Genomic DNA, 14,907 nt, shown 5'->3' on the forward strand with positions numbered 1-14,907 from the left:
GAAAATTAGTTCTGTGGAAGCCCGCAAGGAGAAGGAAATAGGTTTCATTTGTCATGCTACAATTCGGGTAGATGTAAATTCTTCCCTTTCATGATACTCGAGTTGTCGGTTCATTTGCCCTCGCTTTGCGATCTGCTGATCTCCTGGTTAGCTCAGAGGGTAGAGCGACCACCCCGAAAAGGCGTTGGTCCCGGGTTCGAATCACGGACCACGACGAAGTTTCCTTAAACTATGAGGCCTCCTTTCCGTATGGGTTTCCTTTGTAGCTTCATGCTACAATTCAGATGCATGTCAATTTGTCACTTTCGGAAACTCATTTAGCAGAATGTTATGCAGCTGCCAGTTAGCCTTGAAGGTTGAACCCTTTATCTCCCATAGACGATTTTGCACACCATCTGCTGTGGACAAGCTGAGCTAATCCACGGTGGAAAGAGTGCCAATTTGTGGTAGCCCGAGCAAGTCCACACAGTTGGTTATGTTTTTCTGTCACAGATGGTGCTGCAAAAATTTGAAATCACGGTGGAAGCAGTTTTAAAATTGGCAATAAGAAAAGTGGTGTTGGCAGGCAGCACGCAAAGTAAAGCCATTAATACAGACCACACTAAATGAGGCTTTCCTATATGACTAAATGTGATCCCACGTGGCAGTCGGCTGTGCCACAACTCTCATGGAATTCGTTTCTGGGATGTTCACTTTTTTTTTGCTACATTATTGATGCTGTAAAAGCCAACTTCAAGCAGTGGGGTGTAGCCAACTTTCTTAAAGGGCCCCTCGCAAGGCCCCATAGCAAATTTTGGTTACACACTGGAAGTTGTTACACGTCCTCTGAGAAGCCTACTGCCGCAAAAAATTTTCCAAATCGCCTCATTAATAGCCAAGAGGAATATCTCGGTGCCGCGAACCCATAATTTCAGCAGGAGGGCTCCACTGCCAAGCAAGGCACTCTCTCCACTCGCCCCGTCTAGCCTACATAAGCAAAATGCGTTCTCCCATACCAGACCCGCCGTCACGAGCCCCGCCTTCTTCTTCTTCTTCTTTTCCTCTTTTTTTTTCTTGGCGCTACGCATTTGCACCAATGGCGTTGCGCACAAGCTGTTGTCTCGTTCGCACAGTGCACGATTTTGTGCACTGTACACAAGGAAACATGACTAGCAGTACATTCAGTGCTACACGAATACTGAGGCAGAACAAGTGGATCGCAGAGCATGATCACGCGCTGAAACACGGTAGAAAATGGCATAGTTTCGGTACCTGCGCACGGGACCGCACAACCGTGGGAACAAGCAGATCATGCAGAAGTACATTTCTCCTGCTTCGGTGCGAAGTAAAACAAAAATACACGCAGACATTCCGTTTCCGTGTTATATTATTTCTCTAAACTTCAATTTGTCAATTCAAGCAAAAGATTGCACAGATAACAGATGTTGTCTTGACTAATTCTCAAAGTCACGTGTCACCATGAGCGACGTCACACTGCGGACACGACTACATAGGCACAGGGGCACGACTACGTCCGGCCTGGACATCCGACTTGAAGCGCGGCGGCCGCGAGGAGAAGAAAAAAACGGTGTTTGGTTTGAAATTTCAAATATTTCCACGTCGCATAGCAATGTAATACATTGCAGACACGATAGTTGCCATGCAATGTATGCTCTGCGCTTGTCAGCTCAAAATGACCAGACCTGGTGAGGGGCCCTTTAAGCATTAAAAGAAACATTAATGTTGTTCTCCAAATAAATATATCGCTGTGAATTTGTTTTTGGCATTTATTTAATATGCCGATTCCATCAGGCATTTTTTTAAAATCAATAATGTGGTAACATTTTCTTCAAAAATAATTCAGGAGCCAAAGGGTTAAACACTTACTCACACTGCTACAACTCATTACGATGTTATGGCATATTAAGCAGTCACAGCTTACCATTCCATCTCTAACTGCAGATGACAGTAACCGGCATCGTACAGGAGCAGGGGGACCATGTGCTGAGGGAAATGGGATCTCTACAAGAGTGGACGGGTTGTCGATCTTTGGCAGGCCCAGACGTTCAATAGGAACCACCACATCGCAGCAAACTTGCAGCGATGAAGAAATAAACTTGTTCACTTTCTATAAGCAGGAAATAAAAGGCAGGTATGACACAGGGACAAGCTTCTTCCTTCTCTTGACAAATAAAAAAGTTCAAAGCTAGCGCAAATTGAACAAGGCAAACACTATAGTGAGAGTTTATTCTGTGCTGCCAAAGCCTTCTTGTCCTAGAGACACACTTCAAATGTTGCAAGTGACAACAATGTTTCTGTGCCTTGCATGATAGGCTCTCGTGCAATACTCTCGTATAAAAGATTCAAGGAAAGGGGCAAAGCTCGGCAGATGCACAATCTCACTGAAGGAGTAACATTGATTTACCTACATTGCATAATTAGAACACAACTTTAGAGTAAATTGCACTGGTCAACTTGCAGCAAATTTTTCCTACTTTATGGATGAAAATGAATACTTGTGTGATTGATTAGAAGTGCATTAAAACACTTAGTTTCCTATCCTACATAAGCTCTTAGATATTTTAAAATGATTAATAGACAAAGTATTTGCCAGAGTCAACTTTCTACTCAATTTAACTATCAAAGAGGGCAGTTGGAAGCAAAGGCTTAAAAGTAAAGTTGAAAGTAAAACGCAAAACTACTGGAGTGAGGTAGGAGCACATACCTTAAGAAGAACCTGCTCATTGAGTGACCACATAGATTTGAGAAAATCGGTGTGGACATTCTTGCGCATCTCCACCATCTGCTTGGCGCGTAGTTCTGAATCCATGCTGTACTTTCCGAACCTCCAGATCAATGTTGTGGTACTTCCAAAGTTGCTTCCAGTTTGGTAATAGTGGTCCCTGTAGGCTGACAAAACAGCATGGCCTTTGCGTAGTGTACGCCTGATAGCATCGCAAAACTGAAAGGGAGACAGAAGTCCAGCCTTAACACTGCTATATGCATCAGTGGGATTTGCACAGGATAAATGAATTCACAGATGACTTACTACAAAAGCTACAATATTAAAGGGACAAATTAACTGCCACCTCTCCTGCCCAATCCTCCAACACCCTCTAACCCCAACCCTTTCTTCCTGCCACAATGAAAAGCTTATCATAAAAAGCACTAAGTCCTCAGCTTCATGAGAAGCCAACAAACAATGACACCAAGGACCACATAGGGGAATTACTTGAACTTACTAATTGAATTAAACAAATTATACATTAATGGCAATGAAAGTGGATGAAACAACAACTTGCCACAGGTGGGGAACAATCCCACGTCTTCGCGTTACGCATGTGATGCTCTAACCAACCAAGCTACTGTGGCGTCGTTTCCCCATCCACTTTCTTGGGTATTTATGTGTTACTGCTAGAACTAACCTTGGGAGTGTTAGCCAACACCACCACTCACAAAACTTGGCGGCAGATGTGGAACATCCGCCGCCAAGGTTTCACAAATAGAAAACACAAGAACGGGCTTGAATGGAACACTGTGGCAACAAACAGAAGTACTACTTGTTTTGCTTGTTTCCCAGAAAATCAAACTGGCCAAAGTCACATTTACTGCCAGGTGTGTTTCTCAACTTCGCTTACTAAATTACACTGGTAGCCAGCAAGAAGATCATTACAGAGAAGCCCTATGATCCAACCATACAACCATATTATGGAGTAAGCTAAGGTAAGTAAGATGTTTCCAATACATGGCTGAGTACAACTACTATAGTTTATCGTATTGTTCATTGAAGTTCAATCAACAATGCTGCGTGTTTGCCTCACAACACTTCTTTAGAACAGTGACATTTTAACGACTTTTTTCAGCAGATATGCTACAACACACAGCGAAGTACGTGTTTTGCTAACATTAGATAATACTTGGGCAAGAACACTCAATGTGGGTAAACATCTCTGTTATATGAAACAATTAATTTTAAATATTTTGCAATTATTTTTTTCTACAGAGTGGTGGCACTCAGAGGCTAACTAAACTCAACACTTGAATACAACAAACTTGCAACAACAAATTCACTAAGAGGCTAAAAAAACGTCATGTCATGACCATCAACTTAATTTTTCGTTACAGCTAGAAATGTGCTCATTTTTGGTGCAATTGTGCAAGACGTAGTAGTCGCAATGTATACTGCAATGCATAAAATTACATCCTGATCACTGATGCTTTGAATGGATGCATAGCCGCAACAATTACTTGGACAATTCTTCAGAATTCTTATGTCAAACATCAGAGAAGCATCTAAAAGATAACAAATGAAAGCAATAATTTGCTATTTTTTAGTAGAAGTACTGAAAAACAAAATTGAAATATATAAAACATGCACCTGGTTCCTAGTTCCCAGCTTTTGTAAGTCAGATCGTGCAAATACGTTATTATGAACATTTATTGGCGTCAATACTAGCTGTACCCACTGTGGTTCTTTGGTGTTGACTGCTAAGCAAGAGGTCGCGAGATCAAATCCTGGCCATTTTGGCCACATTTTCATGAGGGCAAAATGCAAAAACACCTATTTAGATTTAGGTGCACATTAAAAAACCCCAAGTGGTCAAAATTATTCTGTAATCCCCCACTACACCCTGCCTCATAATCAGGTTGTGGTTTTGGCACGTAAATCCCCCTAATTTTTTTTTTTTTTTTAGTACTAGCCAGGCTGATGCTCATGCTATACAGGAAAGCAGCAGCTTCACAAATGTGAAAAGGAGCAAGTTCCTATTGTACAGGGAGCACTTGGTTTTACTCATAGCAGCAGGCAACTGGTTTGTTTTTCACTCCATTCTTCACGCTCGTGATGCAATGGTTGTCAGGTCAAGAAGCATGCAGAAGCCTCTTCATACTTGATACTTCAATATTTCTCATACTCCTCACACTTCAATCAGCATTTCTGTGCAAGCAAGGTGGTCTGGTGTGCATTTAACTGGCGTCGGAACCTCCACACGCGTTGTACAGTTCCTGCATACTTGTGGACAACTTTCTGTGGCAATGAAGGGAAAGCTACGGAGGCAAAGCGTGCACAAGTGAGAGCGCTTCTGAAAAGAGTCTCGTGTTTTCATCCACATTAGTTTAAGCTGGGGAAAAGAAAACAAAGACCTTATCAGTAACACTTAAGTAAGATAAAACACAGCACTGAATGTAAACGTTTACTTATTTTGCAGCTTTTCCCTTCCGCATCTGGGCAAATGCGAAACCATTGCACGTGGAATCTGCGTCGATTCAGCGTTTGTTCTGGACAACCAAAAGCACTGTCAAACGCTGGCGGACTACTTGGCAGAGTAAGACATGTGCAGTAGCTCCGCCCCCGTAGCTTTCCCTTCATAGCCACAGAAAGTTGTCCGCAAGTATAGAGGGCTGTACACTAATGCTGAGTTTTGCATGCTATTGTACAGTAATGAATAAGGGCCTTTGTACAGACAGGGTTCTATATGTAAGAGTACACAACTATAGTCAACCTTCAGTAAAAGGTCGGTCTGAAATCGACTGCTTGCTCTTGTGTGAGTGAAAACCCCACACAACAGGAACGATTGCTCCTAATAATTTGTACATTTGCTGCCTGAGCCCTGATAAATTAAAGCAACCCACACAGGGGAAATGAAGTTGCTCCTTGATATAAGTCGAACACAATCATCAAAATAGTACTCACTCATGAGATACCGCTGCTTTATACATAGAGCAGTTATACGTTTAATCGGAAAACTGACGACTCGAGAGAAGCTTCTATCTTCACTGCTGCTATCATTTAAAAATTATGTTGCCAAGTGGACCAAAGCACAAGTCTTGCATCTCTCTATTTAAGAAGTGCTAGGAGCACTGGAGGCTAGTTTCAACGATACCTCCAGTGAAAGCTTTATTTTTCCTTGACTACCCAATCTCCTACAAATTGTCAAATCTGACAAATGGGTAAAGTTATGTCATCATTACAGATGGTTTGTGATGTTGCTAACAACAGAATTCCAACAGAAATCTTTAGCAATGCGTAAAAGAACTGTTGATCAAATTGGTCGATTTCTATAGTCACGGTAACAAAAGAGTTGCTTAGTGCAGGACAAAGGCCACTCCCAGACACATGCAATTCTGCGTGCCATGCATTAAACCCACCCTACACCCTCAAATTTTCTTATGTATTTCAGTAGAGTCGAACCTCACTAAAAGGAAGTTGGATCGGACACAAATATACCTGTTATATTCACATATGTTATAAATATACAGACTGATATTGGAAAAAAAAAAAAAGAAAGTGACTGTGTCCAGGCAAGAGAAATGCTTTATGCCTTCGACAGGCCAGCAAACAGTGTTGACGGTGATGATGGCCCATCGGTGACTTGCTGAATTGATACGCAGCATGTGAACAACGCTAAATGGGAAACGTGTTCTGCAGCATTGTTAACACTCAACCATGTGATCAGTAGCATCCCACAGGATTGGCGCATAAGCAGAATGTGCCATTTCGAGTTGCTCTTGCTAGATATCTGCCATTTTTTGCTATTAGAATAACATACTTTGAGCTATAAGTGAACAAATAGCTGCCTTGCTGTAACCAATACCTCAGATCTTGAATTTTAGTTTTGTAATAGCAGTAGGATACTATGTGCAATTCCACATGACCAACCACATTCAAATTTTATGAAAATTTCATTATATCTGACAATTCGCTATATCCACATTAGCTCTATCGAGATTCGACTGTATGTCAAAATTCTTTACCACCCTGACCATTTCTCCCTTCCCTTGACACCTACTCTAATAAAGCACCTTTTCTTTTCCTTTATGCATGATCACCCACTTCCCAACAATTCGACCTAAAATATCACCAGCTCATATTTGATGTGTCATCCATAAAGCTGCCTTCATATCTGTTAGCATTAAGTCTAGTGCTTTCTTTTCAATCACCTGTATTGTGGTCCTTAGCTTGTTTTCAAGTTTCTGTTTAGTGCTGATAGCCATTTAGGAGATTTTAAACAGATTTAGGATTTGTAATGTTACAATAAAGGTGTACATATTTGGATAGATGATTCATATAAAAGAAGCTACCAATGTCAGTGACTACAGTGGCTACCTATAATGTTGAATGTAGCAGAAAGAATAAATTGCAATGAAAAAAACATAAACAAGGAAAACATGGAATGTGAAATGGTAAAGCACAACTGCAAGCATAAAGGCAAAGCACAACAATCAAAAGCTTAGCGAGAAAAGAAGTAGGCACAGACATGTTCAAAAGATGATAGGCTAATTAAAACCACAATAGAAAAAAAGGTTAATGTGTAATATATATAAAGAATAACTACAATAAGAGAGCAAAATATATTCCATGTCAATAAAACATGCAGCAGTTAAAACATTACTTCAGCCTCCATTATTAAAAGTTTCTTAGTTTTTTTAAATAAGTAAGCAGACCAATGATTTGATAGAGGAGGTAATAGGTTCCAAAAATAAAATAATGAAGGAGCTGTCTGCCGTGTTTAGCACTTATTTTTGGTAGAAAGATGTTATTAACTGAAGCAAGAACTTGTATTACCTATTAGTATTGGCCAGATATGCTGTTAGAATCAATGCAATTGAAACTTCATTCTTGAGCAATCTGAACGAAAGTATACCGAGACTGTAACTACCTAGCCTATCAACTGTAAGAATGTATTTGTCAGGGAGAAGTTGTTTACTGTTAGTATGGAAAGGATATGACATAAGCAACCTTACAGCGCCATTCTGTAAGGTTTGCAACAATATCAGCTGTGAGCTGTGTGTAAGGGGTATTCACAAAGTTTGTACTACCAGTACTATAAACAGTTATATAAATAAAGCACGCATACACGATAGGCATCAAAATAAGCACATGTCTAGTTTTAGCAGAATATAAAAATTGTGTTCTGTGTACAACGGAACGTTGTGAGTGTCTCTTGTATTTCATCAAAATCATATACCGTAATTAACATAAGAGTGAACAAAGGTGTAATAGAGATAAGCGTAGAGTGATTAAAAAAGGCCGAGCTTTGATGATGGCCTGGATGCCATACACTATGTTATCTTTTTTTTGTGTGTGTCATGTGACTGATACTTCAGATTACAATCCAGTTTAACACCAAGAAGTGTGCAGTGGATGTTTGCTGGCACACAGTCCATACTGAGAATATCCGTCTGCCAGTTTGTTCGTCATCAAAATTGTCACTGAGCAATAAACAGGTGTGTGTGCGTGCGTGCGTGTGTGTGTGCGTGTGTGCGTGCGTGTGTGCGTGCGTGTGTGTGTGCGTGTGTGTTACACACGCGTGCGCGCGTGTGTAATTGAACTAAAGGCATGATAAATTAATAGAAACAAAAATGGATCAAATAACAACTGGCCACAGTTGACCAGTTGCCTTCACCCAAAATGATCACATACTCGTGACACCTGCAGCAAAAAGGATGATCCGCTGCCAAGGTTTGCAAGTGATGACGTTGGCTAACACTCCCAGGGTTAGTTCTAGTAGTAAAACACAATTACCCCAGAAAGTGGATGGGAAAACGGCACTGCAATAGCTCAATTGGTAAAAGCATCGCACGCGTATTGCGAAGACGTGGGATAGGTCCCCACCTGCGGCCATTTGTTTTTTCATCCACTTTAATTTCTATTAATTTATCATTTCTTTAATTCAATTAGTAAGTACAAGTAATTTAATATATATATATATATATATAAATATATATATATATATATAAATATATATATATATATATATATATCTTCAGGCCTTGTTGTAAAATATTAAATTATGGGGTTTTACGTGCGAGAACAACAACCTGATGATGAGGCACACCATAGTGGGGGGACTCCGGATTAATTTTGACGACATGGAGTTCTTTAATGTGCACCTAAAACTAAGTGTTTTTGCATTTCGCCTTCACTGTAGTGTGGCCGCCGTGGCTGGGATTTGATCCCAGGACCACATGCTTAGCAGCGCAACACCAAGGCCACTAAGCAACCACGGTGGGTATAAACCTTGTTGAAATGAAATTGGATATAACAAAATAATGGAAATAATGAAGCAAGCAACAATTCTAATCCAACTCTGTTCCTTCCCACACTATGGCAGTGGACTGCACAGCACCTCTGCCAACATTACCACCGGGATTGACCAGTTGTGAGCAAATGATGATAAGCAAAGAATAGCATTGTCTCAAAAGGAACCCTTACATTATACCTGGCCTGGTGCTACAACAGTAGTAATGAAGTGATGCGACAATAGGAACAAACTTGGAAAGCATATTTAGCGCCAGCAAACAAGGACAGAAGGGAGACAACACCACAATGCGCTAGAGTTAGCACATTGTGGTGTCTTCTCCCTTCTGTCCTTGTTGGCTGGCGCTAAATATGCTTTCCAAGTCTAGTTTACCAACACGCCCAACAAATGGCAATGCTGAACGTGAACAAATATTATGCTGCTCAATACAAGTGCAGCGATGCAATTAAACTTGCCAATTTGTGGATGACTAGAGCCTGAACTTGAAAGCATGGGGAGATTATGTATGATCCAATGTGAGCATTTCACATGCTTTGCAGCACAGCTGATCAGATGGACCCTTTCGGGCATGCTTCGCAGGGGAGAGTATGGTGTTGCTGTCACAGCTGTAAGCACAGTGAAAAGGCAGCTTTCTCTGCTTGTGCAGCCTGATTCCTCGTGCAATGGATAATAAACAAGATACTTGTCAGGGGGTAATAACCATGAATGATCACATGTCATAGTACGGTGGCAACCAATTATTGTAAATAGAATAAATACGTCAAAAGCTTGTGCGAAGATATTTACCAGTGGAAAGCCAGGTCCCCTCAGCTATTGCCATTACATGTCATTTGCGCCCAAAAGCAAAGAGTCTTATGTTTCTTTAGCTTCCCATGTCTTTTCCCATTGGTCAGTGGTGGTAGAATACATCGATTATATATACTTTTCCTTTTAATATCAGGGAACTGCTTTTAATGACTTGAAGAATGTCCATTAAATGCACTCCAATGTATTTTTTTCTCCTGCGGGTTTCCAGCTCATGATCATGCAGGGTCACCTGTGACTACTTGGCCTATATAAGAGTTCTCTTTCACTACATCTAGAGGCTAACTACAAATTTTAAGTGGTGTTTCATAACAAGACTATTTCACATTAGTTTTTTCATATATAGATCTTCCAAACCTATCCTTAAATTTTGCCATTTCAGATACTCAACTGCTGTAAGGAATGTTGTTGTTGTTTTTTAACAGAACGATGTTATCTGTGAATTGCAGCTTGCCAAGACATTGTCAGTTGATCCTTACACCTAATCCATTCCCAATCTAGTATTTCAATTACTTCTTGCAAGCGGGTTGTGAATAAGACAGAGAGATTGTATCCCTCTGGACTGATATTCTTCCTCTATTTTGTGAAACTGTGCAATTCCTGGATATATAGTCTGAGACATTCCTACATTCCTCATCCATACCTTCACCACAAAATGCCTGCACAGTTCCTTTTATCTGTACTAAATGAAATCAATTTTTATAATCTACAAATGCCATACAATGGGATCCTTATCATATTCTGGAGATTTCTCAGCAATGTGATTAGGGACGTGAATTTGCTGCACAATGTACCTAAAAATCAGCCTGTCCTGTGTGCTCAGTGACATTAAATGGTACTCCAATTTTACTCAAAATTGTCTATCAATTTAGTGAATCTTATGGCTTCAATTTTTTACTTCTTTGACACACACTTTCTTTATGAATTATAATGTCAGCTCTTCATGTCTTTGCATGGTGCATTTGTAATCATGAGGTACCATGTACAAAATGTTGCATAGTGTTTGAACATAATACCCCTGTTGTTGCTGTTGTTTTTTTATCACTGTTACTCCCTGATCTCCTACTATTTTTACTCTGGACATATCTTGTAGGGCTATTCTATCTTAATCTTCAGTTACACTTGGGATTTCCATTTCATTCTTACAACTATTTCTTAAGAAATGTACTGCGTGTCATAACCTGTGCCAGTGTAACTACAATATCTATGTAACACACAGACGCTAGTTACAGGTTTCCATTTCTGGTACAAAGTTCCATAAGCACCCATGTCGTCAAGTTCCAGATACTCAAGCATGTTACAACTTCTCAAATTGTCATTAATGCGTTAGGTGCACATTTCTTGTGCTTTCGTTCAAATTTCGCTTTGATCATTTTGTTCATAAAAGTGCAATGCCTGAATTCAACTTCAGACATTTCCAGCATTAGGGAGAAAAGGAACATCTTATACCAGTGTCACACGAAGCACTTTCCACTGCTATCGAACTGAATCGGGATCGAATTTTTCTATCACAATTGGTTCCTTTGTGCAAGCTGCAGAAGGGAGCCAAGTGCAATCAAGAAATTAGATCCCTATCCCACTTACTTGCAATCAAAAGTGCCCCATGTGACTGAGGCATTACAAGAAAGAAAAGACAGGGCAGGAAGGATGCTGGTCTTCAGCTTATTTTACGGCCCCCAAAAATGCATTTAAAAAGTCCTGCAGCAAAACATGTCCTTCCTGCATTGTTGTCTTTTCTTACTTTATATAAGGCTTTTTTTTCTCCCCTAAGCATTGGAAACACCTCCAACGTCAAATGCCCACTAGCCTAGTTTCTGCCTTGAGGGCCTGAGCACATCTCTGAAAGAAAATAAAAAATCAAGAATGACACTTACATCTAAACATGCGATCTTTTACTTCATGAATATGTCTAAGTATATCATACAAATAATGATCTTAAACAAGTGCATATGTCTCCGCAATTGTGGTTTAATGTGTGATTTTTGTCATGAACTTGGGCATACAATGGCTAGTACAATGGCTAATGCCGAGTATACTGTGCAGGCAAGAGCTAGTCGACTACACAGTGAAATACAGGTGTACTCTCATTTGAGATTGTTTTAACTTACGACTACAACTCAGCAACACATGTAGTCACGAAACGTACAGCCGTAACACTTGACCTATGCATACGAAGTCTAGTATTGACAAAATATTTCATATTGGCCATTTTGGAAGCTCAATAGCCTCTGTAGAGTGTACAAGTGTCATTTTTAATGTTGAAAACTGTATTATCACACTGCAACCACTCTATCTTCAGTAAGTATAGTACTTCAGTATTGCTCTGCTGAGACAGGCAGGCAAAAGATAAAGGTAAGCTGACTTTCATAGAAAGGGAGAGAGGATGGAAGAAGCACATGATATCAAAGAAACATACAAGAAAAAGATGTGAACATAGTGGTACCACACATTTCCTCTGATAGTGTCACTCTCTTGCAATACAATGGATATCAAGTCGACAATACAAAATGCTAGCTTTGCAACGGCAATACCCGCTAGCCAATACACAGGCATGCAGTTATGAAAACTGCATGCTTGAATGCTACGGCTTGCATTTTATTGCACCTAAAGCAGCACAGGTGATACGTACAGCTGGCCCTTTATGGCTGCTGGACAAACAGAAATGAAAAGCCATTCATCACACAGTCTTGCACCAAACATAACAACCCGCACAAACTCTATACACATGAGGAAAGAGGAAAAAATCAATGAAGGAAAACTCTGCCCGAGTGCAGCAATAATGTGTTCTCCTCTGAATCACCTTGTTGTGTGGGTTTCTAACATGTGACTATCACTGAGTATATATATTTTTAACAGTATATAAAAACATTTCATAACTCAATAGGTATGCATCAAATATGTCTATATACACATAATGTACTAAGTTAAAAATTTACCTCTGCAAACTACACGCACCACAGGCATAATTATATTATATCACAGGTATAAATATATTTATTTGGCTGCGCTTTATGCCAGTGACCGTTAGTTTTCGTTCAGGGATGACGAATAAGAAAGCTCCAACAGGAGCCCAGATTTATGCATGAACAGAACAATTAGGCACAGTTGTTTACCTTCGGGTTTGTGACTCTGTGCGTGTGTCGCTGGCTGTGTCATTTACTTCGAACGAAGAATACAGCGAAGGCAAATCGAACCATGCCTGCTGTGATATACGCTTCTGTAAAATTCCTAGTGAGTATAAGTTCGACATATTCAGCTGGCCACTTAAGCTAATTAACGAAGAACTAATTCACTTACATAAAATCCCATGCAGCGGCCGTAGAAGCTTGTGGGGTCAAAATTGTCAAACTCCTTGAACAAGTCCTGAAATTTCATGTTTTCATCCACGAACAGACTGCCTTTATCTGTGTGCTCCATCATCTGCTCCAGTATGGACATGCCGACTTTCAGGCCGCGCAAGATGCCGACGTGGTCGTCTAATTCCTTCGCGAAACTCTCCCCTCGAAAAAACGGTGAACCGCGCTTCATTTGCAGCGCTCTGCATAGTTTGACAGCCAAGATGATGAACCGATCCGCGACTGTGATGATGCTTCGAAAGCCGTTCGCAGGCGTCTCCGAGTCGAAGTCAAACAGGTGCGCAGAACTCAAGATTCTGTAAGCAGAGTCTTCGACCCAATGCAGCAGTTCTTGCATCAAGTTCAGGTGCGCGAGTATTTTACTTCCCGTCTCCGTCTCTACTTCTCTGAAGTACTCGATGTTCGCACGGATCATTGTCGTCAGCATCTCGTAGAGGCCGGAGCCTGGCCTCCCGATACCTGACATGTTCACCAGACTGCAGTTTCCTGGCGCCGAGTCTGGCCTGCAGTCCTCAAGGCTTTCCGAATCGCTGCCACAGCACAACATTTGCTTGACATGACCAAGTTGCACGCAGCTCAAAATCCTGTTTCCTCCGACCGGAGACGGGGGGAAACGAAACGCACAGATAGAAAACGTGAGATGCGTAGAGAGGAAGGGGAAGAAAGATACAGAGAGTGAAAACGGAAAGGGCGGAGAGCGCGACAAGCTTCCCCCTCGCGGCAGTTTGCAAAACTAATCATAGAACTAATTCCTAAATGCATCGATCTCGCCTAGAAATAGCCCGGGCTGATGAGAAGGGGGGGGGGGGGGGCGGAAGAAAGAAAAAAAATAATAGCGCTTATTTCGCCGTGCTAATTGACTTTGCAGTGCCAGCCTGCCTGCAGCTCCGAGTTCTGGCGCCGAGTATCGTACATAAAAACAACCAAATTGTGCACAATTAGCGGGTTGGGACAACAAGCCCCCTGTAGCATGGGAAGTTTCTTGCACCCCTGTGTGCCTGGGACAAACCCACATAAATGCAAATAAAGTACTGGCATAGCAGTGGTCGAAACTTAATCCCCCCACAGCATATTAATTTTCTTACACTTAAGTTAATCAACAACACTCAAGCATTATTAACACTTTACCATTACCTGTGTGGGCACCATACATATAGTTACAACCACATGATGAGGAGGCTGGAAAATGAAGAAAATAAATTTTGTTTAAAAGGAACGCAAAGTAAGGTATAAAATATACACTGTCACAAAATGAATAATATGTAATGCATATGTAACATACATGCAGTGACCAGTCGATCGTTGCACCTAGATTGCTTTATCCAAAATGTCAGTTTATTTAATGCTTTTTGGAGTTCCTACACATGCAGGTGAAAATTTCCAACCGAGATCGAACTAGTCTCAACTGGAATCAACAGATTCCAGCTGGTAACCAACTGGTCCCAGTTGCACATCAACTTTGCAGAGCATGCATTTTAGTGAGATAACTTTATTTGGAATCCGGCGATTGGGAGGCCTGGGCTTGGGGCTGCCCAGACCTCTAATATTTAAAGCACAGTGACGCGGGACTCCACTCAGTAGTATGGAAGACGAAATGAGTAATCCACATGGGACTGCATGGTGCAGCATATATGTGGTGATCAGCCCTTTGTGTTTCTTCGTATCAACCTGGCAAGGACCACAGTGAAGGTCGCTCCACCAAGCAGCAGCAGCTCCTTGGGCTTAAA

At 41.0% G+C, this 14,907-nt stretch overlaps 1 protein-coding gene across 2 annotated transcripts in view; it reads right to left on the reverse strand.

The window, feature by feature from the left end:
* Nucleotides 1-13,855, reverse strand: part of LOC142583129 (hormone-sensitive lipase-like) — a 50,792-nt gene extending 36,937 nt beyond the window's left edge. Inside the window, exons 1-3 of one of the 2 annotated variants that reach the window (XM_075693458.1) lie at nt 13,122-13,854; nt 2,705-2,941; nt 1,922-2,107 (exon numbers count right to left, since the gene is read on the reverse strand). In XM_075693458.1, coding sequence (XP_075549573.1) covers nt 1,922-2,107; nt 2,705-2,941; nt 13,122-13,727 — 1,029 coding nt within the window. In that variant the 5' untranslated portion in view covers nt 13,728-13,854. Of the gene's footprint in view, nt 1-1,921; nt 2,108-2,704; nt 2,942-13,121 lie in introns of both variants that reach the window. The other variant, XM_075693459.1, reaches the window with a different exon arrangement.
* Between the last annotated feature and the right edge of the window lie 1,052 nt (nt 13,856-14,907).

The sequence above is a fragment of the Dermacentor variabilis genome, chromosome 5 (assembly GCF_050947875.1).
Source record: "Dermacentor variabilis isolate Ectoservices chromosome 5, ASM5094787v1, whole genome shotgun sequence".
In the NCBI taxonomy this organism is placed as follows: domain Eukaryota; kingdom Metazoa; phylum Arthropoda; class Arachnida; order Ixodida; family Ixodidae; genus Dermacentor; species Dermacentor variabilis.